We start from the raw sequence: 26,917 nt of genomic DNA on the forward strand, positions 1-26,917 counted from the left end.
GTTCCATTCCATTCCATTATTATTTCGTTCCATTCCATTCCATTATTATTTCGTTCCATTCCATTCCATTATTATTTCGTTCCATTCCATTCCATTATTATTTCGTTCCATTCCATTCCATTATTGTTTCGTTCCATTCCATTCCATTATTGTTTCGTTCCATTCCATTATTGTTTCGTTCCATTCCATTCCATTATTATTTCGTTCCCTTATTACTGTTTCATTTCCTTCCATTATTGTTTCGTTTCATTATCACCGTTTCATTTCATTCCATTATTGTTTCTTTCATTATCACCGTTACATTCTCGTTTCATTGTTGCTTCATTTCATTATTTCATATATCTTCCCATTTGGAAGACAGAATTTTAACAGGGAAAAAAGAAGTCAAATGCTCAGGAATAAAAACAAATATTTATTTACGTCATTTAAATACAATAAAAAGTTCCACTTTTACAAGTGAGTGTCATTAATATAATTGTTATTGTTCCGTAGCATGCCCACCCTTTGTTGAAACTCCAGAGTGTCTCTTGGGGTTGGTAGATAAACTGGTCTTTCGGGAATGAAGATCAATAAAAGAATTCCTGTAGCTGCTAAGAAGATTGTAAATGCATTCCAGAAAATACCATAGGCATAAAGTACCACATTGCAATATTCTGCCGATGCAGGATCGAATGAAACTGGTATGAAGTATTGAACCGTTTCTGAAAATATAAAAATAGAGTTATCTGTGCAGTTTTGATCAAAACTTTAAATATTTGAGTGCAAAATTTATATAATAGTTTTAAGTCGGGTTTAATTTATGAAAAAATCAATTTTGAGAATATAAAAATTTGGCTTAATTCGGGGAACGTTTATGTGAATACATTACAGAAATTATTCTACACGCAAAATTTGACTGCTTTGCTGTAGAGGGATGGTGACACTGTCAATCGATCTCAATAGCAAATAACGACGTTTATTCACTGCAACCCTTGCAACATTTTTTTTGGATCATCCCTATTTAAATTATGCAAAAAACATCGAGAACATTTATTACAACCTAATGATTACACACAGAAGCATTCATTTGTTTAGCGACATATGCAGACGAGTACCTTTCTCTCACATCTGTTTTATTCACAGGCGAGGAATTTCATTGGGGTAGATTGTTAAAGTACTCTATTACATTTTCGAAACCTTTTATACTATTATTGAGAATGGATGTTTCCTGAGGATTTTCAATGCTATTACATTAAATTGTTATATAATATCAATTAACTTTTGAATGTCTATAGATAACAGAAAGGCATACATGATGTAGTAAATCGTCCTCAACATGTGGTACAAAAAAAGATGATCTTGGGTCGATAAAAAATTCTGTTCCGATGTAAAATTCTCCACTTGCCACTCCATTAATTCATCAAGACTACCTCGCAACAAGCATGATTGACCTTTCATAAATTAACATTTTTTCATTACACGGCATGGCCATGATATCATCTGCAAAGGAGGAACACAACCTTCTCTGGCTAGATGATACTTGAAGCTCGATCTTTTCTTCTATCCTACATGTTTCTTGTAACATTAACTTATCACGTATCTTGTATAGAATTCGACTAGGTTCGAAATGAAAGAATTTCTTCTGTTGAATATATTAAATAATTCATGTTCAATTTTCAGATACTTAGTCAACTTTTGGTATAATAATAGTGGTCTGTATAAATTATCTCTCTGAATATCATAGCATCCGACGAACTGATGTTCTTGCGTAGTTGATCGATCGAAATTGAATCCATTTCAATCAAAGGTGTATATTCATTTAATGCTTATTAATAAAAGAAATTGGATCAATTTTCTCAATGCATTTTTATTACTACGTTCTTCAGCCAAATTTCGAAAACATGTTACAGAGTCGCATTTTAAATCCTTTTTATTTGCAAATGGCCACTGTTCCTTTTCTTCAATTTTTCCCTAAAATATGTTTTTGAACATTTCTCCCCATTTTCCCCAGCATTTCTCCTGTTTTTCCCTAAAATTTCCCTTATTTTTCCTTAAAATTTTCAGATTTTTCCATTTTTACACTAAAATTGCCACTATTTCTCTCTAATATTTCCTCTATGTTTCTGAACATTTATCCCCATTATATTACTTTTCTTGCTCATAACACACTAACCAGACTCCTTCACCCAAATCAAACAGTTTTAAATTCGATTCTGTTATCGGAATGTTCGAGCCCTGTTAACTTAAAAAGACTTTAAACTAAGAAAAGAAGGTTGATATAACTCGGTTGTAGACAAAATCAACCGTAAAATTCAGCATTAATTCAAAGAACGTTTTAATTTGAAATGCACCAGTAAATTCATCTGATAAGAAAATTGAGAAAAAAAATGAATAAATCAACCAGAAAAACACTTTGCAAAATGAATATTCAGATGTGACTTATATGCGAGAAATGCATTGTCCTTAATCCTATGCGATTTTAAATTTATATTTATGGTTTTAAAGCATTAATTTTGTTGGAGTTTCAAAAGTTTTAATTCAAATTTGATAAATTCTAATAGAATAATATTAGCGGAAGATTTAAAAAGTGTTTCGAGCAGCTGATTTCAGCTTATAATATTAAAGACAGAATAATTTATGAAAACGATACATGCCTGGTATCCAAAAAATCATGCAAGTGATACAAAATGCTTTAATGCGTTTTCGTGCCTTCCCTTTTAAACCATAAGAATTCTCTTCGCCAAAATTAAACAAAACGTAGATCATAAAAACTATACCAATAACTCCCATGATTATTAGGATTAATGGTAAAATCTGTAACCTGGGGCACTGGTTGTAATAATTTGAACCTAAAAATAAGAAATTTTATTAATAAGTAATCAGAAGATAAAAACAAATAGAATGCAAAATTTTAAACTAGGTATAATTAGGTAATTGATATAAAGCTAAGCATTAGGCAGTTGATATTGTTACGGATTACTTGAATTCCACTACTAAGTCCGTAAAGTCACCGGGTTCGTTTGTAGTGGGTATATAGTGTAAAAACAATCAGCAGGCCTTAGTAGAAAACAACGACGACGTTTATTAAACACGAAGACACTAACACAAAGACGACGAATACACAGACGACAAATATACACAGGCGAGACGAACACAGGAGACGCACAATACACAGTAGCCCACAAGTTGTAATCGGTAGCAATAACGATCAAAACACACAAAGCGGCCAGACAGAATTCAGCAGGAGAGGGAAGTAACTTCACTCTACGGTCTCTCTAAAACGTCTGCAACTCTCCACTGTCACCAGTTGCCTACACACGACATGATGCTGTTTCCACAGTAAACGCCAGGACTCGGCACACATCCCAGTTCAGCAATCGCTTGAGCTGCTCCACACATCGCTTGTTTTTCGTTATCCTCTCGACGATTCGATATTTGTCTACAACTCCAATACACGACAGCTTAAGACTGCCGGCATTTTATAGGCGGGAGGAGAAGGTTCGGGACCAATCAGGAGTATCTCGATTATTATTGGCTGAATAACTAAAATTTTCGAAGTTTCCAGTAATGTCTTGTCACCAAAGCCGCCAGTTGGTCTCCAAGCTCTGCGATCACTGACGTGGCACCAGATCAGTACCCAACAGAGCTGATCGTAAAACGATCTTTCCATTAATCGAACTAAGCGTGCTGAAAAGCAGCATTACAGATATGTAAAAATATTAAACAGCAAGCTTTCCCCGATACTGCTTGTAGATGCGATTTTTATGCTATTAAAACCACGTTTTAGGGACTTACGCTGACAATGGCATTCAATTCATATTTCGATGATTTGAAATTATGCTATGCCTACTGGCATTAAGTGAATTGAACCCCATTGGATTTTGTTAATTTAATCCTTAATCACAAACTATTCGAAGTCCTATTGAGCAGATAAAATCATCTCATTAATAAATCAGTATTTCATTGCTTTAAAACTACTCAAAAGCGCTTTCAAGAAGAAATAACTTATATTAGAGCCTTCATAACTTTTATAACAGCACGGAACACTATTGCAAAATATTTTCAGGAATTTCATTATTTCAAAATTTAAGATTGTGGTGGGGTGAATATCATCACGATCCGTGCAGCGGAAGCAAGAGGACGTATGTTTTCGGGAACATTTCCTTAATGATCACATTTCACACAAACACGAAAGCCAAGACAAGACAGTAACGCGCGCACCTCTTAAAGAACAGCATCTCATCTCTCATTATTTACAATTGCAATGCACTATGGGATGTGGACTTAAGCGTTGCCATCTATTATCCAAAAGAGAAAATAGAATGCAACTGCTACAAGATGCAAAATAAATCAAACATTTTACTTAACCCCCTTGACCCAAGACTTTTTATAACCTATTAATTAGATGGCATCTTATTTGGGACACTTACTGTTACACTTCAATCGCTATTGAACATGAAGGGTATTCGAGACATTGAAGCGCTTCCAAATGACAATTTTAAATTAATACCTTCGGTTACTTGCAGATTTAGATACTAAATATGCAGTTATTTGATGCACGTGTTTTTACATGCTATTTCAAGTGCAGGGTTAAACCATGATATTCAAATTTTTTCTTATAAAGGAAATAGATAATAAGATTAATGGCATTCTTCTTTCAGCTAACAAACAAGGGTTTTTTTTAGCAAGATTTTTTAAATGGAACACGTTGCGCTGAAAATTAAAACCATACACCAGAGCATCAAAAAACTAACAGAATGGTAATTCCAAGTTAACAAGCTGCAATATTAAAATGATATAATGAATTCTTTGTCAAAGGATTCGCAATCTGAATTAATCTTCTAACTGATGCGCCCTCTATATCAACAAGAAATATCGCGATTGTATTCTACTCTATTATAATATATTCTTATGCCGGGTTTACACTCGATCAGTTATAAAATGACCAGTAGGCAGCGCATGCGCAGAAAGGGACTGATTTATGTTTGCTATAATTTCATAAGGCATTCCATGCTTGGCTATAAATTACCGTTTTGGTCTCCCCGAATTTATATTTTTCCCTGCGTATCGTATTAAAATGGATATTTACACAAACAAACATGGCAAAATAAAAAGATAACATACCTAAATTTGGAAAACTATAGGAAAAAAATAACAAATGAAATGAAAAAACAACAACAACAACCTCGCATCAGAAAGAACAGAGAAAAAATGTCGAAATTTATGATAAGGGATCAATTTTTTTAATGCCAAAAAAACCCAAACTCTACAAATGCACACGCAGTAAGAAAATGCAATACAGAGGCATGTTGATGTCCCTTTAGGACTAGAACAGCATTTTCTAGTCCTTGTACGCATGCACTGCCTACTGGCCGTCTTATAACTGGCAGAGTATAAAGCAGGCATTAACATTAATTATTAAAATTAGGTTGTAAATAAGTAAAGTTTAAGACAGTTATTTGAAACAATATTTTTAAAGGAATGAAAACAACGCAATCAAACAAAATATCTGAATGGCGGGAAAATAAATGAATGTGCCAATATCCCAATTGAAATATTCGTATTTATAGTATTGCCGAGTTTACACTCGACAGTTATAAGACGACCAGTAGGCAGCACATGCGCAGAAAGGGATTGATTTGTGTTTGGCACGATTTCATAAAGTAGATTCAGGCATCCCATGCTAGGCTATAAATTGTTGTTTTGGCGTCTCCGAATTTCTTTTCCATTGCGTATTGTATTAAAATGATGGATATTTACGCAAACAAACATGACGAAAAAAAAAGGCCAACATATCTAAATTTGGAAAAGTATAGAAAAGAAATGGTAAAAAAGAGAAGAATAAAAAAACAACAATATCGCCTCAAAAAGAAGATAAAAAAATGTCGGAGTTAATCTATGATAAATTATCAATTTTTTTCACTCCAAATTCTACAAGCGCATGCGCAGTAAGAAAAAAAAATGTAAGACAGTGTCATGTTGTTATCCCTTAGGGACAATTACTTGCCATCGATAGAATAGCATTTTTCCGCATGCGCTACCTACTAGCCGTCTTATAACTGTCCGAGTGTAAAACCGGCATATGGTAATTTGGAAATAAGTAACTGAAATTTATAAATAAAAATCAGGAAATCAGTTTCATTTTTACTTCATTTACACCGTTGCTATCTCCACAAGGTATACTTAGATTGGTCTGAATAAATTTCTGATGAATCCGGCAACTAAACCTCTCAATTTTAGTGTGCTAGTAATTGACAGATTTGCGTCTTTTAAACATAATGACCAGTTCTCATTTTCTTTAGTACATTTAGTTTTAACTTGCTTTGCAAAGAGTACGAATGTGTACATTAAGCTTACTGCACCTAACAGCGTTTGCCAGTTGTTGGAAGAAAGTACCCACAAGTCTTTTTTTATTATTTTTCGAATGAATCATGTAATTGCTAGTTGTAATTGCATTGTCTTAGAAAAATAATTGTTTTGGAACCAACAAAATATACATAAAAACTTACATCTACAAGAGCACTCATTTCTGAAATACAAATATCTATTAACGCCTCAAATTTTAAACGTTGACTCATAGTTTGTTTAAAAAAAACTGCAAGAATAGTCAATATAATTTCTTAGCATTCTATGGTAAAAAGATCAAACGAAATTCTCTAGCGTATCTCACATAAAGCAAGTGAGTGCTAGTCACATTGCCTTAACTGGAATATTCTTGCCTTGACTCTCAAACTTAAAAGAGAGTCAAGACTCTCAAACTTAAAAGAGAGTCAAGACTCTCAAACTTAAAAGAGAGTCAAGACTCTCAAACTTAAAAGAGAGTCAAGACTCTCAAACTTAAAAGAGAGTCAAGACTCTCAAACTTAAAAGAGAGTCAAGACTCTCAAACTTAAAAGAGAGTCAAGACTCTCAAACTTAAAAGAGAGTCAAGACTCTCAAACTTAAAAGAGAGTCAAGACTCTCAAACTTAAAAGAGAGTCAAGACTCTCAAACTTAAAAGAGAGTCAAGACTCTCAAACTTAAAAGAGAGTCAAGACTCTCAAACTTAAAAGAGAGTCAAGACTCTCAAACTTAAAAGAGAGTCAAGACTCTCAAACTTAAAAGAGAGTCAAGACTCTCAAACTTAAAAGAGAGTCAAGACTCTCAAACTTAAAAGAGAGTCAAGACTCTCAAACTTAAAAGAGAGTCAAGACTCTCAAACTTAAAAGAGAGTCAAGACTCTCAAACTTAAAAGAGAGTCAAGACTCTCAAACTTAAAAGAGAGTCAAGACTCTCAAACTTAAAAGAGAGTCAAGACTCTCAAACTTAAAAGAGAGTCAAGACTCTCAAACTTAAAAGAGAGTCAAGACTCTCAAACTTAAAAGAGAGTCAAGACTCTCAAACTTAAAAGAGAGTCAAGACTCTCAAACTTAAAAGAGAGTCAAGACTCTCAAACTTAAAAGAGAGTCAAGACTCTCAAACTTAAAAGAGAGTCAAGACTCTCAAACTTAAAAGAGAGTCAAGACTCTCAAACTTAAAAGAGAGTCAAGACTCTCAAACTTAAAAGAGAGTCAAGACTCTCAAACTTAAAAGAGAGTCAAGACTCTCAAACTTAAAAGAGAGTCAAGACTCTCAAACTTAAAAGAGAGTCAAGACTCTCAAACTTAAAAGAGAGTCAAGACTCTCAAACTTAAAAGAGAGTCAAGACTCTCAAACTTAAAAGAGAGTCAAGACTCTCAAACTTAAAAGAGAGTCAAGACTCTCAAACTTAAAAGAGAGTCAAGACTCTCAAACTTAAAAGAGAGTCAAGACTCTCAAACTTAAAAGAGAGTCAAGACTCTCAAACTTAAAAGAGAGTCAAGACTCTCAAACTTAAAAGAGAGTCAAGACTCTCAAACTTAAAAGAGAGTCAAGACTCTCAAACTTAAAAGAGAGTCAAGACTCTCAAACTTAAAAGAGAGTCAAGACTCTCAAACTTAAAAGAGAGTCAAGACTCTCAAACTTAAAAGAGAGTCAAGACTCTCAAACTTAAAAGAGAGTCAAGACTCTCAAACTTAAAAGAGAGTCAAGACTCTCAAACTTAAAAGAGAGTCAAGACTCTCAAACTTAAAAGAGAGTCAAGACTCTCAAACTTAAAAGAGAGTCAAGACTCTCAAACTTAAAAGAGAGTCAAGACTCTCAAACTTAAAAGAGAGTCAAGACTCTCAAACTTAAAAGAGAGTCAAGACTCTCAAACTTAAAAGAGAGTCAAGACTCTCAAACTTAAAAGAGAGTCAAGACTCTCAAACTTAAAAGAGAGTCAAGACTCTCAAACTTAAAAGAGAGTCAAGACTCTCAAACTTAAAAGAGAGTCAAGACTCTCAAACTTAAAAGAGAGTCAAGACTCTCAAACTTAAAAGAGAGTCAAGACTCTCAAACTTAAAAGAGAGTCAAGACTCTCAAACTTAAAAGAGAGTCAAGACTCTCAAACTTAAAAGAGAGTCAAGACTCTCAAACTTAAAAGAGAGTCAAGACTCTCAAACTTAAAAGAGAGTCAAGACTCTCAAACTTAAAAGAGAGTCAAGACTCTCAAACTTAAAAGAGAGTTAAGACTCTCAAACTTAAAAGAGAGTTAAGACTCTCAAACTTAAAAGAGAGTTAAGACTCTCAAACTTAAAAGAGAGTTAAGACTCTCAAACTTAAAAGAGAGTTAAGACTCTCAAACTTAAAAGAGAGTTAAGACTCTCAAACTTAAAAGAGAGTTAAGACTCTCAAACTTAAAAGAGAGTTAAGACTCTCAAACTTAAAAGAGAGTTAAGACTCTCAAACTTAAAAGAGAGTTAAGACTCTCAAACTTAACATCTCGTTTCTTGCTTCGTAGTGCATTCAAGAAAACCTAATGTATATTTTGGACAACTTCTGACAAACCAGATGAAAAGAAATGCACTTGCTAAATTGTAACTAATTTGCTGCATTTGAGTTGATGCATTCACAAACGTGGGAATATACAGACAAATAAATGGCCTACTATTTAACAGATTTTGACTCATTTGGCAGATCTATAAATTGAAACATAAATCAAGCTAACTCAAGCTTTTATTTTGTTAGTCTGCAAGCTCATGGTGAGATATCCTATGATCCAACTTCCAAATTTAACCGAAATTGCAGATTTCTCTCAAAGTCCAGATAATATATGTTAATCATGCATGTGGTAGCATTTGAGATGCACTTTTACATAATAGTTGGAAGAAACACCGTTTTTACATTAGTATCCGCCACATTAGTATCCAAGAAATTTGTTTCTAGGCAAACAAATTTCTTGCAAATTCAATGCAAGATTTCCTATTAGGAAGACTATGCAACTGCCTACAGTCACCAGAAGTGCAAGTAACGCGGCTAAAGAAAAAATTGTTATTAATTTGTTTGCCTAGAAAATTTATGAGCTACTAGTAATACTTTGCTAATTGTAATTGGTCCACTTCCTCTTTTCCTCCTTTCGGTCACTTAGCTATTTCAATATTTATAAAATACCGAACATCTTATTAAATAATATTGGATACTAATGTGGACATAAGAAATCTTGAGGCATAATAAAATTTAAAAGTAGATTTAAATGTTTTTACAAAGTTTTACCGAAACAAAAGAAATATTCTTAAATAAGCATTTTAAATAAGAAAATTTGGAATTAAATTGATCAAACAAGAAGTGTCACATAATATGTACTGTCTAGGGAAACAAAATGTCTAAATCTGCATAAATCTTTACAAAAACTAAAAATTTGAAAACTAATAAACCAGGCAACGAGTATAATTCAACAACAACAAAAATCGTATAGCTCCAACCAAGGGAGCCAAATCCTGTCTCCTAGCAAATTCAATGCAAGAAATTTGTAAAAGTGTAAATCGCGTTTGCATTACTCATTATCGCCGTCTAACAACTACAGTGGTAGAACTCTTGACACAAAAATATGAAATTCTATCGTGCTGTATTTCAGCTGTATCAAGCCTATATAAATTTTCTCCATTCTTCAGAAGTGCATTTAGTACTGATAAAATATTTTAAAGACAAGATATATTACCCATCAACACAGAAGATGTTTGTATCATCATCACAGGAAGCCACACAGCCATTTCAACCACTGAAAAAAATTGGAAATAATTTATCAAAAGTAATGCTATACGTAGTTTAATTTTTACAGTAGAATTGATTTAAATTCATGTGAAACTACAACCATTACTACTATTACAAACGAACTGTAAAGGAAAATATCAAAATACGGTATAAATACAGTACACTCCCGAGTATCCTCCCCAATGTGGTGGAAAGGCAGATCAGATAGACTGCAGTTCTATGAACTCATTTCTTTGCTCACCAATACCAGAAGACAAAGTTTTTATACCAAAACTCACTGCTATAAAACTTATGTTCTCACTTCTCATTGAGTTCCAAGACCTCCATTTACCTCAAATCACTTAGAATGTGAACGCGAAAGTAAAGTGTCGAGTAAAAGTAAGTCTTTGTACTGGTAGTTTATATATGTTTATATACAGCACTGCATTTCAAGAAATTAAATTTTTTTTAATTATTACTCTTTCTCTCTTATTTTTGTGGCATGAACACACTTAAAGCTTTCTCAACCTCTTTACTTGCACTTGAAAAATAGTGTACTTATGCAACACATTACTTTTCAATTTCTATTCGATTCGATTCAATTCCTAACTCCGAAGCTGTATTTTTTTGCTGTTACACCCAAGTCGAATCGTTGTATAACGCGTAACTTCTCCATATTCACTACAGCTGTTTTTCGTTCAATCTTCACTGTGATATACTTTAAAAAAAAAAAAAAGAAAGAACCCAGGCACACTTTCTTAGTAGCCACAAAAGCAATTAACGAATAATATACGTACTGTGCAATTATAATCTGGAAGAGCGGCAACAATTGACATTTACGAAACAACGAAACACGAGCAAAATGCTGATATTTTCCTGTCACAACTTGTATTTTGTACACGATAGGAATACGGTAGCAAACGCCCACTTCCAATGCCTTGTCAATGCTGTCAATGCAACGTTTTGCTTCCCTCATTTAATTACGATAAAAGAAAACTAGGCCGGATAGTCACGAACCGGATAATCGAGAGTGTACAATAACTACAGTCCAGTACGTACAGTCTAAGCTGCGGAGTAAACTGTCCAAAACAGGTCTCTAAGCTTGCCTCCAATATGTCACCAGATAAAAAAAGGGGCAAGTGTGGACACACTGATTTTTTGCTTTCAAATAGCAATTTATTAATCTGAGGAAGAAAAGATATACATAAACTGAATATACTGATTTTCATGATAGCTCAATTAAATCGGAAATAAATTTAAAATGTGGAAATTTGATAAATTAGGCATAATTTTAGAAATTAAAATTAAGTATATGTTACATAAAAGGGAATAATTGACAAAAATGTCAGATCTATACCTGCATTAGTTTTTGAAAAATTCAAATTTATTGGAAAAAGTTCGTTGAAAAATCTGTTTCAAAGAAGAAAGAATCCTATTCTAAAAGTGCATCATACAGGTTATTGTATATAACTATTCAGAAGTGATCATTACTAAAATGGTTGTAGAGATTAAAAGTCTATGTAGAGCAAGTAAGGGGATAATTTGTGGAATCAATTGCATCAAACGTTTGAGAAGCCGATGAAATGAATTCAACTATTGTCTCTTGGATAAAGGTAATGAATGTGTAATGTTTCAATATGAAGTCAATTTCGAGGTTAACGACTACAACCCAAATTAGTATATATAAACTTGCTTCAAAGAAAAGGCATAGGAGTTGACTAAACTAAATCAAGATTCTGCTCAAAATGATATCCGAAAGAGACAAATGGTGAATTTCTATTCTAAAATTGAAATGCATTTGTATTTTGCTATTCTGTTTGAGGTGATCGATTCAGAAGGTATTTAATAAGAAATTGATTTAGCCACTGCAAAATATGTTCGAGAATCCAATTGCTATTATCTGTGCCGTAGACTTAATGAATTAGCAATGTAGTTTCTAAATGCAAGCCAAAAAAAATAGTTCATATTTATTAACAACCAAATTGAATGCATTATTTATGAAAACGAAATCTGTGATAAGTCCAGGTTACTATATTTTTAGTCATCACTTGGATTTCCCAATAAAATAGTATTTATATAACAAATTTAAGATTTCTGAAGACAAAAAAAAGGTGGAAATGCTAAATTTCTCAGCTATTTCCTTTCACTTAGAATGATAGATATGGAATCTTTGCTTTCTGATCAAATTACATTTTTTGATTTGTGTAAGAGGTCAAGCCTAATTGCCTTTGAGTTCAAGGTTTTTTTTTTTTTTTTTTTAATTCTTATATGGCCGCTTCTTTTTGGACGGATTCTTACAGAATTACTACCTATTGCAAAGATTCTCATGACAAGACTGCGGAAAAATTTCTTCAATTCTTCCGCTATCATGGTTTTCAGAACCAAAAGTCACCTTCCGTTCAAAAGTTTACATAATAAAACATATGCGTAGAACTCTTTGTCCACGTTATCTTGTAAAAAGAATAAGCAGAATAACTTTGTTTGGATTTTAATTGGTTTGGAATATGTTGTATAAAATTAAAAAACCTCGGATGAGTTCGTAGATGGGCCATCTAGCTCAAAAGAGGTGGAAATGATGTGGGGGGGGGAGTGAAATTTTCATTTCATTATAACTTTCTTAATATTGAAGATAGAAAAATAAATTCAATTCGCCACCTCATTAAAACCAAAAATTTTTGTATTTAAAGTTTTTTGATAACTGCAATATCTTAGAAGTTTGGGGCTGAAAAATAATTTTCAAGCCCTAACTTTCACCGTTTCTAACGACAATGATTTATGTTGCCAAATAGTAACTTGGATGTAAAGAAATCTACCTTTACCTTCCAGCTTGCTAAGAGGAATTTTTTCAGTTTCTTGTATGTAATTTACTTCCCGTTTTTGGCAATTATAGCCAACTTCCTGGATATATCTTATTAGCTTTAGGCCAACTAGTCAATCCAGCAGTTCATCAATAATGATTTTAATTTCTATAGAAAGTTTTCAAATGTAGTTTCTGTTGGAGATTTTCTATCTGAATTGATTTAATTTGCACATATATATTCATATGCCTCAAGATGGAAATTCAGACTACGACAACTTCATCCACCAAAGGTAGCCACAAGTTCGGAAATCACCAAGGCATTGACGCTCATCTTTTATGCCAGCCTGGATCTATATACTCAGGGTCATTCCCTAAATAATTACCATCTTTAAAGTCAAACTCAAGGAAGTAGTAGTATCACCATCCTTTACAAACCAGTCATTGTGATGGCTAACTATCAGAAATCATGCATCGGGCACCACAATGTAGTACCATTCTGTTGGGTCATGACGCATTGCCAATATAAGATGTTTTTAAGATGTCCATGAGAAACAATGAGCAAAGAGGTTGGCAACATCTCATGAAAAGCCCCCCCTATTACACAAAGGGCTTATGGTGAGAAATCAAAAATCAATCGTATAGGGCCAGCAATGAAGCTGGAGTAAGTTTTTGTTTTATAACTCAAAAGTCACTTTTGACTAAGCTGCGCCACACTCGTAGTATTAAAATATCTGTATCAATTTATAATAAAAGCGATACATTAGATGTCTGTAAAATATAAGCGTCTAAAAGTATGGAAGTGTATCAGTCATGAAAAACGTGCAATAATGACTTAAGGGAAGGGTTATTTATAATCACATATAAAGAAATTTTTTTTTAAAAGCTAAAAAGTTAACATGCGGAGTTTGATCAGTCAAAAGTGATTACATCTCTAGGATACTCGGGATCGTATATCTAAAGACGCGTTCCTTGACAGCAAAGTGGAATTGAAACTGTTCGAATTAACCGAATTCCATTGTTTTGAATCCCGTATTCAAACCCTGCAGAAGGCTCATTACATTTCATTCTTCTATACTTCATTAATAAATTTTTCTGAAAATAGAAAGTTGTTTATAGTACGTTATTTAAAATTAAAAAAAAAGTTTCAAAAGAAATTTTTGCGAATTTGGCCGAACGTTTCACTTACCGCATCTTACGGAGCACTTGGGGCGCACACGATGTTCTTCCGAACCAATACGGCCTTCCTCCATTCTTCGTTGGGCAGAATACCAATGAACAGCTCCTGTTCCATTATCTATATCCTCTAAAAAAGACAAAACTTTAAGCTTCAGTGGCTTAGCAGAGCATATATGAAGTATTTATATTGGGATCGTTTACAATTGATCAATTTCATTTTTTCCGGTCTGTATTAGAGTTATAGACCACTGTAATTCAAAGCAATATTAAAATTTGAAGTCTTTATTGAGTACCAAATCATTAATTTTATTCCAACTTAACTGAAAGCGAATTATTTTTAATGGTTCACTAAAATTGAGTTAAAAATATTTTGAATATAGCAAACAATGATTTTTGCATTATCAAGCCAAAAGCTGAATTGTATGCCAATATTAAAACAAGCAATTCAAAAGGCCGTCCAATAAAATCCTCACCAATGTCTAAATGTATTTGTTTTCATCTCCAATTTCTTTTCCTCAGATAAGAAGTCACTTGCTCAGATTGTCTGACCTTCAAAGTCGATTAAAGAGCATGCCTCCTCTAGAAATTCATCTGCGCATGGGCGCAAATGAATTTCTAGAGCGCAAAAAACCACAGTGCCCGGTTACTATTTATGGAAACTTGGAAATTCAAATTTACCAAAAAGCTATAATTTGAGTACTAAACTAATTCCTAGCTGATTTGCAACCCCTGCAGGTTATGGATGGTGTTTGTAGTGCATTTTTACGTAAGTATATCATGTGGTTGACGATACTCACCGTGTACAGATAACTATTCATTCGCGAATTAGAAAACCCTCCGTGCTTTTGCGCTTGCGTCAAGATGCTTTTATTTAGTCAAAGTAGGGATTAGACGAAAGATGAAAAAAAGAATACGTTTGCATTTACCTATAACGTGTACTCTGAGTATTCGTATATTTAGAAAGCGAAAAAATTGCGGATAATTTGTAATAAAAACTATTAATTCACAATAAATTATTTTAGAAAAACTTATTTACTGTAAGGAGCCTAAACAATAATTCCAGGGGAATATGTGTGCTTTGTTGTGACTTATGGCACTTTACAAGCCCGTTGACAGTTATCTGTCAGCGATTTAAGCCGAGTGAGCGTCACTTGTTTTTTTCCAGTAGCGCCAACTAGGGCCAAGAGTACGACTTAGCTACTTCATGCATTACATTCGCTAGCACAGTCCCTTTTTACAGGGGGGCACATTCACCCTCCCAGATAGAACACAGAAGTACAACCACCCCTGTACCGGGACTCGAACCCGGGAGCTCCAGATCACGGGGAAGGCGCACTACCCCTATGCCAGGACGCCGGCAGGGGGAGGGGAGATATAGCAAAGATATCTGTTCTTAAAATTTGATTATTCACTTTTTTTTACAAAATATTTTTTTATATTAAAACACTTTGTTATTGAATTTTTTGATAACTTTATGAAACTAACAACGGTAGTAAATCTCGGTCACATTTAATGATATTATATAAAATATTCTTAGCGCCACTCCGGAAAGCTTTCTTTTTGCTTCTTGAACTAGCCATACAAGTAATCTATATGTAATTTTGAGTGAAAACAATGCGGTCAGAAACGACACGACATTCATATATACGTGGAAAAAATTAATAAAAATGTGTCTAATGGGGCCGAAATCAAAGTCAAAGAATGACTAATAATTCCTCAAATGTGCTCATCTTTCTGCGTCTCGCCACTTACCACGGTAAAATTGTTGAAAAGTGGTAAGATACTGAAATGAACAGTATTTCGTTTACAGATTCAAATTAATGTGCATGTTTAGGATTACTAGTCTTAAGTTAGTCAAATAAATGCCCAAGAGAGGAAGAATAGGAGAATAAATTAGGTTCTAGTGTCTCATCAGAAAACTAAATCCAGTACCTTTACGACATGTGAAACGACAATTTTTTCAAACATCTAAGCCTAAAAACAATTGGGAAAAAAAAAAACATTTTTGGATGCAAATTGCATTACAGCCATGGAAAAATTTATAGTTTACATTAAATACATTTTTATGCATCTAATAAAAAGCACGACTTACGAAGAAGTGCTGCTGCAGCCATCTGGTCATTCTGATGTCGCTCTGGTGGTCTCTGAAAATACAGAAGAAATATTTGAATATTCTACGCAACAATGAACAAAATGATTTGAAATTGCACTATTAGATAACCTTGAAAAAAATCTTACAAAAATTGATTTTATTAATGCATTACTGTTTTCTTGCGATGTTTCGAACCTAATGCATACAGATTTCATAATAACCATAATGATTGTACTGATAATTCTTTAACCAGAATCCATATCCATTTACATCGATATTTCCGGTCTGTAAATCATTCATTTGAAACAAACTGCTTAAAAACTACCTAAACCAGTTGACCCAAAATTTTTAAACATCATTATCCACATTTTAGGGATTCTATAGCGACTTGCCTCGTTCTCCATAACCTTGAATCCTTACTGATATTAACACTCATTCTTTCCGCGATATTTTATGAACTAAAGAAAATTTTCAGAAGAAAAAAACATTAAATATAATTTCATAAAAAATATTCCTAATGTGTTGATAAATGAAGATTTTAAGTTCCCTTCATTTATATAAATTTTGGAAAGAACCGTACAATAAATATCTTGTCACGATCCACCAAAAATTGACTTGGTACTCATCTTGGTTATGATTCCCAGTATAGGAGTTTGTGTTTTGTGGCACAAAAGCCATCTTTGGCTAAGCTACGCCACACTTATGTTATTCAAATATTACTATCATTTTATATTAAAATCGGAACGTCTATGAAATCCAAATGTGTGAAAGTGCGAGTCATGAAAAAGCGCAATAATGATGCAAATTATGGTGCAGTACTAAAATGTACCATAATGCCTGGTGCATTTATACTGATATTAACCTTATGCCTTGATATAAGACTTGACCTTAAGCCTTATGCTTGATATTAATTACTGATATTAACCATTATGCCTGGTGCCATAATGCCTGGCTAATGCTTATACATGATTATAAAAACGAATATTTTTTTTAGAATGTTGAAAATGGAATTATACGAGAATGAATAAAGCACATATAGGACTGTTACAAATTGAACAAAATGGTGTTGGTTTCCCTATTCAATAAATGTCGATGGGTGAATCGAGTGTGACAAGTGACAAAATTTCAAACATATTAAAATGGGCTTAAGTTTTCTGCTGAGTAATGTGGGCCAGAAATCGATCGTATGCTTATTTGTATGGAGCTTACTACGAAACTGTGCGTCCCAATCACTTTACCATTGGGAAATCAAAATTCGACATATACATTTCTTGTTATTCATATGACAGATTTGTGCCGACAAGAAAGTAGTAGTCAGTTTAGCTGCTATGTCAGCCTTTTCATTTCCCGAAATCCAAACATATGCATGGATCCAACATAAAATAATTGGAAAACCCTTCCAGATACGTTTGTCATACAAATCTAAAATATTGAAAAGCACAAGAGGACTGTGAGCACGTATAGTCCTGAGTTTAGGGGTCTGTAGTGATCGTAGCGCCATCTTTCATTCATGACATTCTGAAGAGCTCTCTATTTACTTTCCCTAAAACAATCTATGTTTTATACTTCGCCCGGGGAAATCCCCGTTGTATGTATCCCCGCATGTGTTAAGTAATTATGTTCCAATGGTTGTTAGTGAAATAAAGAGTTCATTTTTTTAATAGCGATGAAATTCTTTATACAACACTCTACATGAGCCTCACTACAAGTCCTTGCAATTAACTCCGAGGAATCTTTTTAATAAAAAAATTCTTCAACTTTATTGAGGGTGGTCTTTTACCTTGTCCATTTACATATCCCAAGACATGCGAGAAGAGTAATTATGTTTAAGAGAGAAGGCAAGAATGGACAGTACTTCGTTCAGCCTAAACTGCCAATTGCTTTTTCCCAACTCAGTCGATCACAACAAATCTTGTCAAAACTGCTTTCTTTCAGTGGTGGCGGGGTGGTCGGTTGGACATAAGAAGCTCTTTTCTGATGACATGGGGAGAACCTGGAATGTGGTTCTACCTTCAGATAATCGTCAATTGCATAACTTTTAGAATGGCACTAAGAAAAATTTCAGTCTATTCTCTGCATATGAGGAAACGTATCGGAAAAATTTTATACAATGCATACCCAATTTATTTTAGAATTTTGTACGTATGCGTTTTTCTAAATTTTGCTAATTCTGAGAGTTAAAATTCAATATATCACTCCAATTCTAAAATTTCATTGCATTCCAAAATAAATAATTTACAAACTAATTTTTCTGTGTATTATTTAATACACAATGTATTTAATACAAATGTATTTCCATGATGGGTAGTAGGGAACAACAATTTTCAGGACGGAAAAAAAAGAATGTTACATATGCTAAACTAATGAAATCAAAATTGAGTAAAATGTTAAAGAGAGTACATTACTGAAAAATAATTCGAATTTCAAGTTTCTTTGAGAACATCATATAAAGATTTAGTAACATTTTTTCATCCCTTAACATCAATCAATTTATTTGCATACACACACTAGATAGGTAGTGAGAAACCGATATTGTCTGAAGAATAGGAGTTATGAAACATTGCATAATGTTATGAATGAAATTTGTAATTGCAGGAAACATTCTTGAAATAAGGTTATGTAGTCGCAAATTTAACGGTACATACAATCGCCAACTACTTACAGATGCAAATAAATAATGCGCTATCAAGATATTCAGACACGAAAACGTTTTGCACGAGTTTGACGAGGAGTTTAGGATTTGGAGGATCCAAGATCATGATAGGTTTTAATTAAATAGATCGATACATTATTTCAATTTGTTTTACAACGTAGAATAATCTTTTGCAGATAATTTCAGTTTTTTTTTCTTGACAAAGAGATATATAGAATACTTTGAGAAGCGTATAAATTTAGGCACATTAAACAAAACAATAAAAAGTACTATGATAAAATGCTGTTAAAATATTTTAGTAAATTCTTTGACATCAGAAACGCATGGTGCAAAAACAACTTATTAAACATTATTTTTACCTTTATAATATTTTAAGGCATAAATTTGTATGAAACGATTTTGAGGCAATAATATGTTATGAAATAAATGAAGAAACACGTTTATTTTAATTCATTTTTAATTAAAACACTTAAATTTAGATTTTCGAAAACTAAGTGAGCCAATCAGATTCAAGAAGCAAATATCAAATTTGATAGTTCCAGATCCACGGTCGCCTCTGAAGAGTTTCGAATAATTTTTCCGCCTTGCATTTTATATTTTATTAATAACGAAGAATTATAAAAAGTTTTATAAGCTATATAAGCATCAAATAGATGTTTATATGCTATATAAACATTATCGCGTACAATCGTATAGAACCCACAATATGTAGTAATACGCGGCTATATGATCCAATCAAACCTCTCAGACAAATAACTCAGATACAGAGCTGTGATGCAAATGGTTTAGCTAATATAAAACGGTTATAATTTTTGTTTGTTCGTATTTTATGTACTGCCGTACTTTTCATCCGATTGCGATAAAACTTTGCCAGCATTTTGTTTGAACTTTCTCGAAGATTATATAGACATAGTACAATTATTATATCTAATATATAAAAATGAATTTCTGTTTGGTCATATTTTATGCGCTGCCGTACCATTTATCCAATGGAGGTAAAACATTGCCAACTTATTGCCTTCAACCTAGAAAATCCATGTTCATCATACGGTCTGTGGTAGGTTGGATGCTCACGAGTCGGACAACCAAGAAATTTGTTTTTGCTGAAGGCGGAAAAACAAAAAATATTGTCTACCCTAAAGTATACTTGAATAATAAATTTTTAAAAAAATAGAATAAATATTATTTATACTTCTCCTTCATACATCATTCAATTTAAATGTATGTATTTATTATCGATAAGAAAATAAATATCATTATTTCTATCATTCCCAATTAAACAAGATAGCCATTTCAAACGATGTTTCTAAAATTATTTCTTCTGCGGCAGCAATGCGCTGGGTACTAGCTAGTAAACTATAATAATAGATATTGTCACCCAACATTTAAAGCTTGATGAAAGGTATCAAACTGCCTTCAAAAGATTTTTTCATTAAGAAGTTTAAAAAATTTTATTAACAAAATCATAGAAAAACACATTTGAACAAGCGTTGTTACGCGAGACAGTTTTAAAATAAATTACAGTGCGTTTTACCGATGAAATTCCTTCATGAAATAAATATGAGTGGGTCGGTTTCGCTTTAACATGAAGCTAAATAAAAAAGGAATGAAGATGTGTTCTCCGGCGTATACTCCAGAACCGTTGTTCTTAGCTTTTACCGGATTAACAATAATCAAAATTCACGAATTCCACAAAATATAGCTAAATAAACTTTAAAAGGATTGAATCATAATAATAAATACCCGAACAGCTGGAGTGTTTCGGTGGATAAATGCTTGCTCCATAACAAATAAAAAGAAAGCTCAAGTCTTCTTGCAGATTATATGATAAAAATTCATTAAAACACAAGTGTTACCCTAAACAAGAATTTTATTGCTTTTAGGGTGTATAAATGTTGAAGCTAATAATTTTTTTATTGATTGTTTGATTGATTAATCAAACAAATACTTACTTCTGAACTATATTGCAGTCATTTGGTAAGAGCAAAACGTTAGTTGCCTGGCTTCAAATTGAGAACATGTCATGACCATACATACTTAAGGATTATTGAACCTGACACCGTTAAACTCTCTGTGGATAAACGTTTTTTAAGGTAATTCCATACAAACTTTTGTTTCATGTAACAAAGAATTTAGTGAGGCAAAAAAAGTGAATCTTTTCCCGTATTTTTATCAGACTATTTTTCCTTTTCCTCAACTTAAATAATTGAAATTCAAAGAAGAGCTTAACTAATCATATCGCCACAAGTTTCAATCTTCTTAAAGATATAATTTCCTGTATATAATAAATTTTCATTAAAGCTGTGCCTTAAATTCACATGAAGCAATTGGAATTGAAAGAAAACCTAAACGTAATTATATGCGTTAGAATCCTTAAAATTGTTAGCTATGGTAGATCTCAGCGCCTTAAATCCATGATCTTAAAGCAGATGGCTCACTTGGCAACTGTGGCTCCCAACATTCATCTAAGATTAAATGTTTCTTAAGATCTGGTCTGAATATCTAAATCATCTTGCTATGTATCTTATAGAAATCGAATTACCGCTCCTGAAATTAAATGATTAAAGGCTTCTAGAATTCGATACAAAAATTCCACATAATCCACAAGTGTCTCAGGTATTCTAAAGAGTCTAGCCCCCAACAAAAATGTCCTCGAATCTTCAAAAGCGAGCAACTTATAGTGTATTATGAATTCAAGTGCAAGAGACGGAGCAAACAAGATTCAATCTGATAATCCCAAAAAAGAAAAAAATCATTCTGATAATATTTTATACCTTCATAGCGTTTGTATTTTTGTAGTACTTTTATTTCCACATATGGAGTTTGTACATTTTGCTGTTACATTTGAAATTAAATCTCCCATTCAATCAGTATTTAGCTATTTATTGTTCGTTTCATTATCCTGAAATGACCACATTTCAACGATTCTGACTCAACTAAGGGGTTAGATGCGGAAAGATGTGGTATTTCCAGAATTTATTGCTAAATATAAATATCTCCTCCTTTCAACTTTCCCCTCACTCCTATTTCGTCGAAGTAAACCTAACCTAACGTATACCCAAAAGGGCGGAGGGTTTTAGAATCTGTTGACGAACAATACATAGAATTTACTAAATTTTTGAATTGAAAACAAATTTTCATTTTGCTCAAGAAAAAAATTTAATGAAATCAACAATTACATTTTTAGGCATAAGTGAAAAATATAATATATATTCATAAAAACTTGAATTGTTTTTTATTTTTATTTATTTATTTGTAGTGTCAGTAAACCTGTTTACTAAATACAAAACAAGATTTCAAAGTCAAATATAACTGTAGGTCAAGAAATGCTTGCTCAATGAAGTAAATGATAAAATAAAATCTGATAAATTCATATGCGAAGAAATATGTTATTTGAAACTAATGCGTGAGTAAAAGAAAAAATTTTATTATGAAATAATGCAGAATATAAATTTTTGTTTGTGAAAGGACAACTTTTTTTGCGGTGTATTTTCATATGAAATTTTTGATATTATACTTCATACCATGTCAGTATTTATTTTTAAGCAGCTATATGCGTGACCGTAATTTTAAATAAGTAAGTATAACAAACAATACCTAGAAACATCCATGCTGTATTTTGAAAATATATAATTTGGTGTTTTCATTTCAATTACAAAGACGTTGTACTCCAACTTAAAAATCAAATAGCTTTTAAATTTTGGAACGCTATTCCAAAAAAAAATATTAAGTTTTTGCAATTTTTATAATACATTATTATATTTTTAAAACGTACCCGATCTTATACTTAAAAATGATTGAATCTGTTTTTATACGGTGTTTTTATATATTATTTCTTTTATGCGGTGCATGAATTCCAAACGGTGTTTGCATGATAAGACTTGTAATATTTTCTATCAGTGTACATATGTATATGGCATAATGATATGATTATATGGTACACAATATATCATACATTGTTTCAACAAATTCCTATGTTCCAAAATAAATAATATATTCCAAAAATAAATCAACTCTGATATCTTGATTTGACGAAAGCGATTTTAAGCCGGTTCATCACAAAAAAAAAAGTGTTTTGGTTGGTTGGGTTATATTAACGTCCCGTTTGAAGCAACACTAGGGCTATTTTGGGACGGACCTCGTCATTTTGAACCGCGGTCAGATGACGAGGACGATATCTGAGCTGGCACCCCCCCCCCCTCTCCACACCACACCACACAAGCGGGAGGACGTTTGGTCATGACGGATTTAACGTGTAACAGACCCCCTTACACGACGGCTCTTCGGTGGAATCGGGTCACGAACCCGAAACCCTCTGATTCCGAAGCCGAGACTTACCACCAGGCCACCGCGGCCCTAAAGTCTTTTGGATTATGACGAGTAGTATTGAATCATATGCATTTAAAAAATTGTCCATGTTTAAAATTAAAAAATTTTTATAAACGTTTCCATGTGTAATTTAATTATGTTGTTACTTGTGGCACTTGCCATAGACAAGATATAAGGCGAGTTTGTGCAGTAGCTTCTGAGGGTAAAGGTCCCTGAGCACCGAAGAGCAGAAGTCCTACTTCTAGCTCATATGAAGATGACATTCACACACTCTTTTATACAATCTCTTTTTGCAGGGTACTCTTTCACACATAGAACACAGGGTAAAGAACAAGCCTGCCAGAACCCGGGACGTCCAGATCACGAGGAAGAAGAGGTACCCCTAGGCCAGAACGCCGGCTTAACTTATTTAATAATTTTGTTTAGAAAGTACTCTCTGTCTATTGCGTAAATTTTTGACTTTTTTCTAGGTGAGACTTTTTTTATGTGGCCCATCTCCACCATATAATTTTTTTTAATATGTTGTAAAAATTATTTGTAATAGCTATTGGTAAGTTCCTGAATATTTCTTTTGTGCACTTTTTCTTATGCAGTCCCTTTCTACTACTCAAAAACAGGTTTGTCTGTAATTTTTTTTAAAATTTAAATAAATTTAATCATTTTTAAAATTTTATTTAAATTTACATGTTGAATTGTTTTATACGTAAGCTATAGCATGATTAAAAGTTTTGTTATTGCACTGTGCCAAAACTTTCTATGTAAAACTGCATAAATAGAGAAAATTAATTTAATTAATGGAAGTTAGGAAAGAGAAATGGCATCACCCATGTTTTGCATTGCCTCAACATTCTTAGAAAGTTTAATCCGGTCTTGGGCTGTGAGATGCTACATAAGACTTACTTTAGAAAAAATTATTCACTTAGTATTCTATTTTGTTGGATAGTTTTGGTTGATTTTCATCTTAAGGAAGGCATTTTACACTTCTTAGATGAATGGCTGAATTATATTTTGAAATTTTAAACTTATTTTCTTCTATAGAGGGACGAGATTCTTTATAACTTCATTATGAAATAACAGATGAGTTTCAGGAGCAGTTATTTAACTAATATTCTAAGTTCCACATTTGACAAGACAACACAAAACGGACACGAAAAACCACGACACTCGCTAGAATACTATCTAATAATGACCCCCAAGAGGATCATGGGAAATATACCTTGATGTTAATACAGTTGCGTCATCTGTAATATTAAAAGAGACAGTAGTCAAGTTATATGTGACCGCTACACTTTTTTTCCCATTAATACTTCCATGTAGTTTGAAAAAATATATAAAGCTATTACTGGAATACTTTTGATAGTCTTATGTTTGTGAGTTGAATAACCTATTTTTTTGTACATTTAAGATTGCTTTCATTCTTATCTGAAGTTAGTATTTTTTTAAATGTATGTAACTAAAATTTTCACTAAAAAATATCTTACTTTTTTTTTTTCTTGTTAAATTGATTCTTTCAAATTTCACACTAAAAGTCTGTGAAAAAGAAGATATTTGAAATTCAGTAAGTTAACAACAATATGAACTAACACAAATGAACATTGAAAATTTTATCATATAAAAGCGCATTTCAGATAAAGAAAACATTTGTAAAAATCTTTTATTATATAAATTAACTTTGAAATATTTTTTTCGCATATAAACCAAAAAGGGATTGCGAATTTGTATACTTTTGGAGAGTTTAATATCTGGAAAGATGTTATCCAGGTCAAAAATGACTGGTCAGCTTCCAAAGATAGAAATTTGAGACCTGATTCCACATTGCCCAGCCGTATATGCGAATCTTTTGTAAACTTAAACACATAGGAAGTTAGAAAATTTGGATAGGAGTGAATCGTCCTCGTCATCTCATCATGAATCGGATATAAGCTCTGAAACAGTTCTTGTGTTCGTGTTTTTAAAACGAGACATTCATCTAATTAAATTTATTATTAACGAATCCTTTTGAAACTACCATCAAAGAAATTGAGACTATGCGAGATGACCATTACATTTGTAAACTGAAGCGAATTAAAACAATCGAAAGGTATCTTGATGTGTGACATTTTTGATTTCTGTAAGAAACTTATAGCGAGAGAACGGTCATGTAATGTTAACAGATTTCAAAATTTTCTGAACAAGATTGTGTTCCTGCGCATGCTCATATTTAACCGGAGAAAACAAGTAATATTGATCTCGTCGCTTAGTAACATATCAGAAAATATGAACGGAAATTCTAGTTAAGGTTATTATCATAGGGGAAACAATTTTCATGTTAGGGAATTGTCGATAGAAGATATGGTAAATTTCTTAAAACTTTGCAATAGGATTCTAGGAATTTTACTAGTTTTTAAAGGAAAAAAAAAATAGATAATTAGCTTAAACAATTTGGACACACCAAATTCTGTTCTGAGCACGATAGTTCATATGAAATATTTGCGTTAAACGCGTTGCTCATCTTCACCTGATGATTTCATAATTCGAATTTATAAACACATTTTGAACGATTAGCACGTTTTTAAAAAGAAATCTAAGCATATTATAAGCGCAATGGAACTAATCACGTTTTATAATATTTCATAATCCCTTTACACTTTCCACTGACTCATCGCAAAATGATCACCAGAAAGTTCTCGATTAGAAGTGCCTGGTGAATACTTTTCACCGATTCTGTATAGAATAACAAATATGTCATCGATTAGAGCTGTCGGGTGATTATTTCCTTCTAAATATTCTTCTAATTCGCTATGATCGTTTTCTCGCTATCCGCTTCTAATTCTATAATCAGAAATAGATGCGATTTTTTGCATCAGACGATTGTATAAGTATAGTCTTGTGAAAAACAAATATATGTCGCAGATGATTAACGAAAGATTTGATTCATGTTTATTATCTTTCAAATCCTTCGCTATGTTTCAAGTGTAGTTCATAATAAAATAATCGTCTTCATTTTCTTAATCTGTTGTATTCGGATGTATTATGTATGCTTTGGAGTTGTCGACATGTGTAGAAGAGAAATATATGTCCTATTTGTAAATTAACTTTTTGTCTCTCGGTCAACATTCAATCATTTTGTCTTATTTATTTTTTGTTAAAAATACCTACAGAATGGTAAAAAGACAGGTCAATTTTTCGTTGAAATTCAACTTAAAAGCTATATTATATATATATAGGAACAATAATCAAGCTGTTGTATTAAGTTAATAATTATGCATCGAATTACTTTTCCGAGTGCCAAGGATTAAAATAATTGGTTTAAAAATCGTTTTTGAATTTCAGTTTGGCATACGGGTAACAACTTTTTCTGTCCTAATCATAAAATGAAACTGAAATCGAGAACTTCAAAATTGAAGGAAAGGCTTTTAGTCCATTTAAGTACTAAACCTTCACAAGAATGTGTAAAATCTTAAGAATCTGAACACAAAAAAAATACTCAAAATATTTGTTGCCATTATTATAATTATTACTGCGAAGAATTATATAAATTACTACGAAAACCTGATACGCTGCTAAGAATTCTCGAAATAAATTGGAATTTCATTCTACGTTGAAATATATTTCGATTTCTACTCAACATTAAAAAATATTTCCTGCTATTATTTATTATTGTGGCTGGCTACATCTTATCTTTATCAAAGTATCACAATTTTACGTTCGTGTCGCCTTCTCTAGAATTTTGATAAAGTTAGTAAAAATGAAATATTAAAATATCATTTTACCATCTTTCAGTTTTTAAGTCATTAAAGGATCAAGATCTACTTCAATTGTCGTAATTGAACGCACATAA

The 26,917-nt window shown here is 32.5% G+C and overlaps 1 protein-coding gene across 5 annotated transcripts; it reads right to left on the reverse strand.

The window, feature by feature from the left end:
- Positions 1-392: 392 nt before the first annotated feature.
- Positions 393-20,649, reverse strand: LOC129957434 (uncharacterized). 5 transcript variants are annotated; one of them, XM_056069751.1, is made up of 6 exons: positions 20,512-20,649; positions 16,116-16,167; positions 14,034-14,150; positions 10,016-10,075; positions 2,801-2,828; positions 393-701 (listed from the first exon to the last, which is right to left on the reverse strand). In XM_056069751.1, the coding sequence occupies exons 1-6, from the start codon at positions 20,551-20,553 to the stop codon at positions 479-481; spliced, it is 522 nt and encodes a 173-aa protein (XP_055925726.1). In that variant the 5' UTR covers positions 20,554-20,649; the 3' UTR covers positions 393-478. The 5 variants fall into 5 exon arrangements, with proteins under 5 accessions (XP_055925726.1, XP_055925722.1, XP_055925723.1 ...); XM_056069747.1 differs by having other exon boundaries at positions 2,634-2,828; XM_056069748.1 differs by lacking the exon at positions 20,512-20,649 and adding an exon at positions 20,303-20,403 and having other exon boundaries at positions 2,634-2,828.
- Positions 20,650-26,917: the final 6,268 nt, after the last annotated feature.

This window comes from Argiope bruennichi, chromosome 11 (assembly GCF_947563725.1).
Source record: "Argiope bruennichi chromosome 11, qqArgBrue1.1, whole genome shotgun sequence".
NCBI classification, from domain to species: domain Eukaryota; kingdom Metazoa; phylum Arthropoda; class Arachnida; order Araneae; family Araneidae; genus Argiope; species Argiope bruennichi.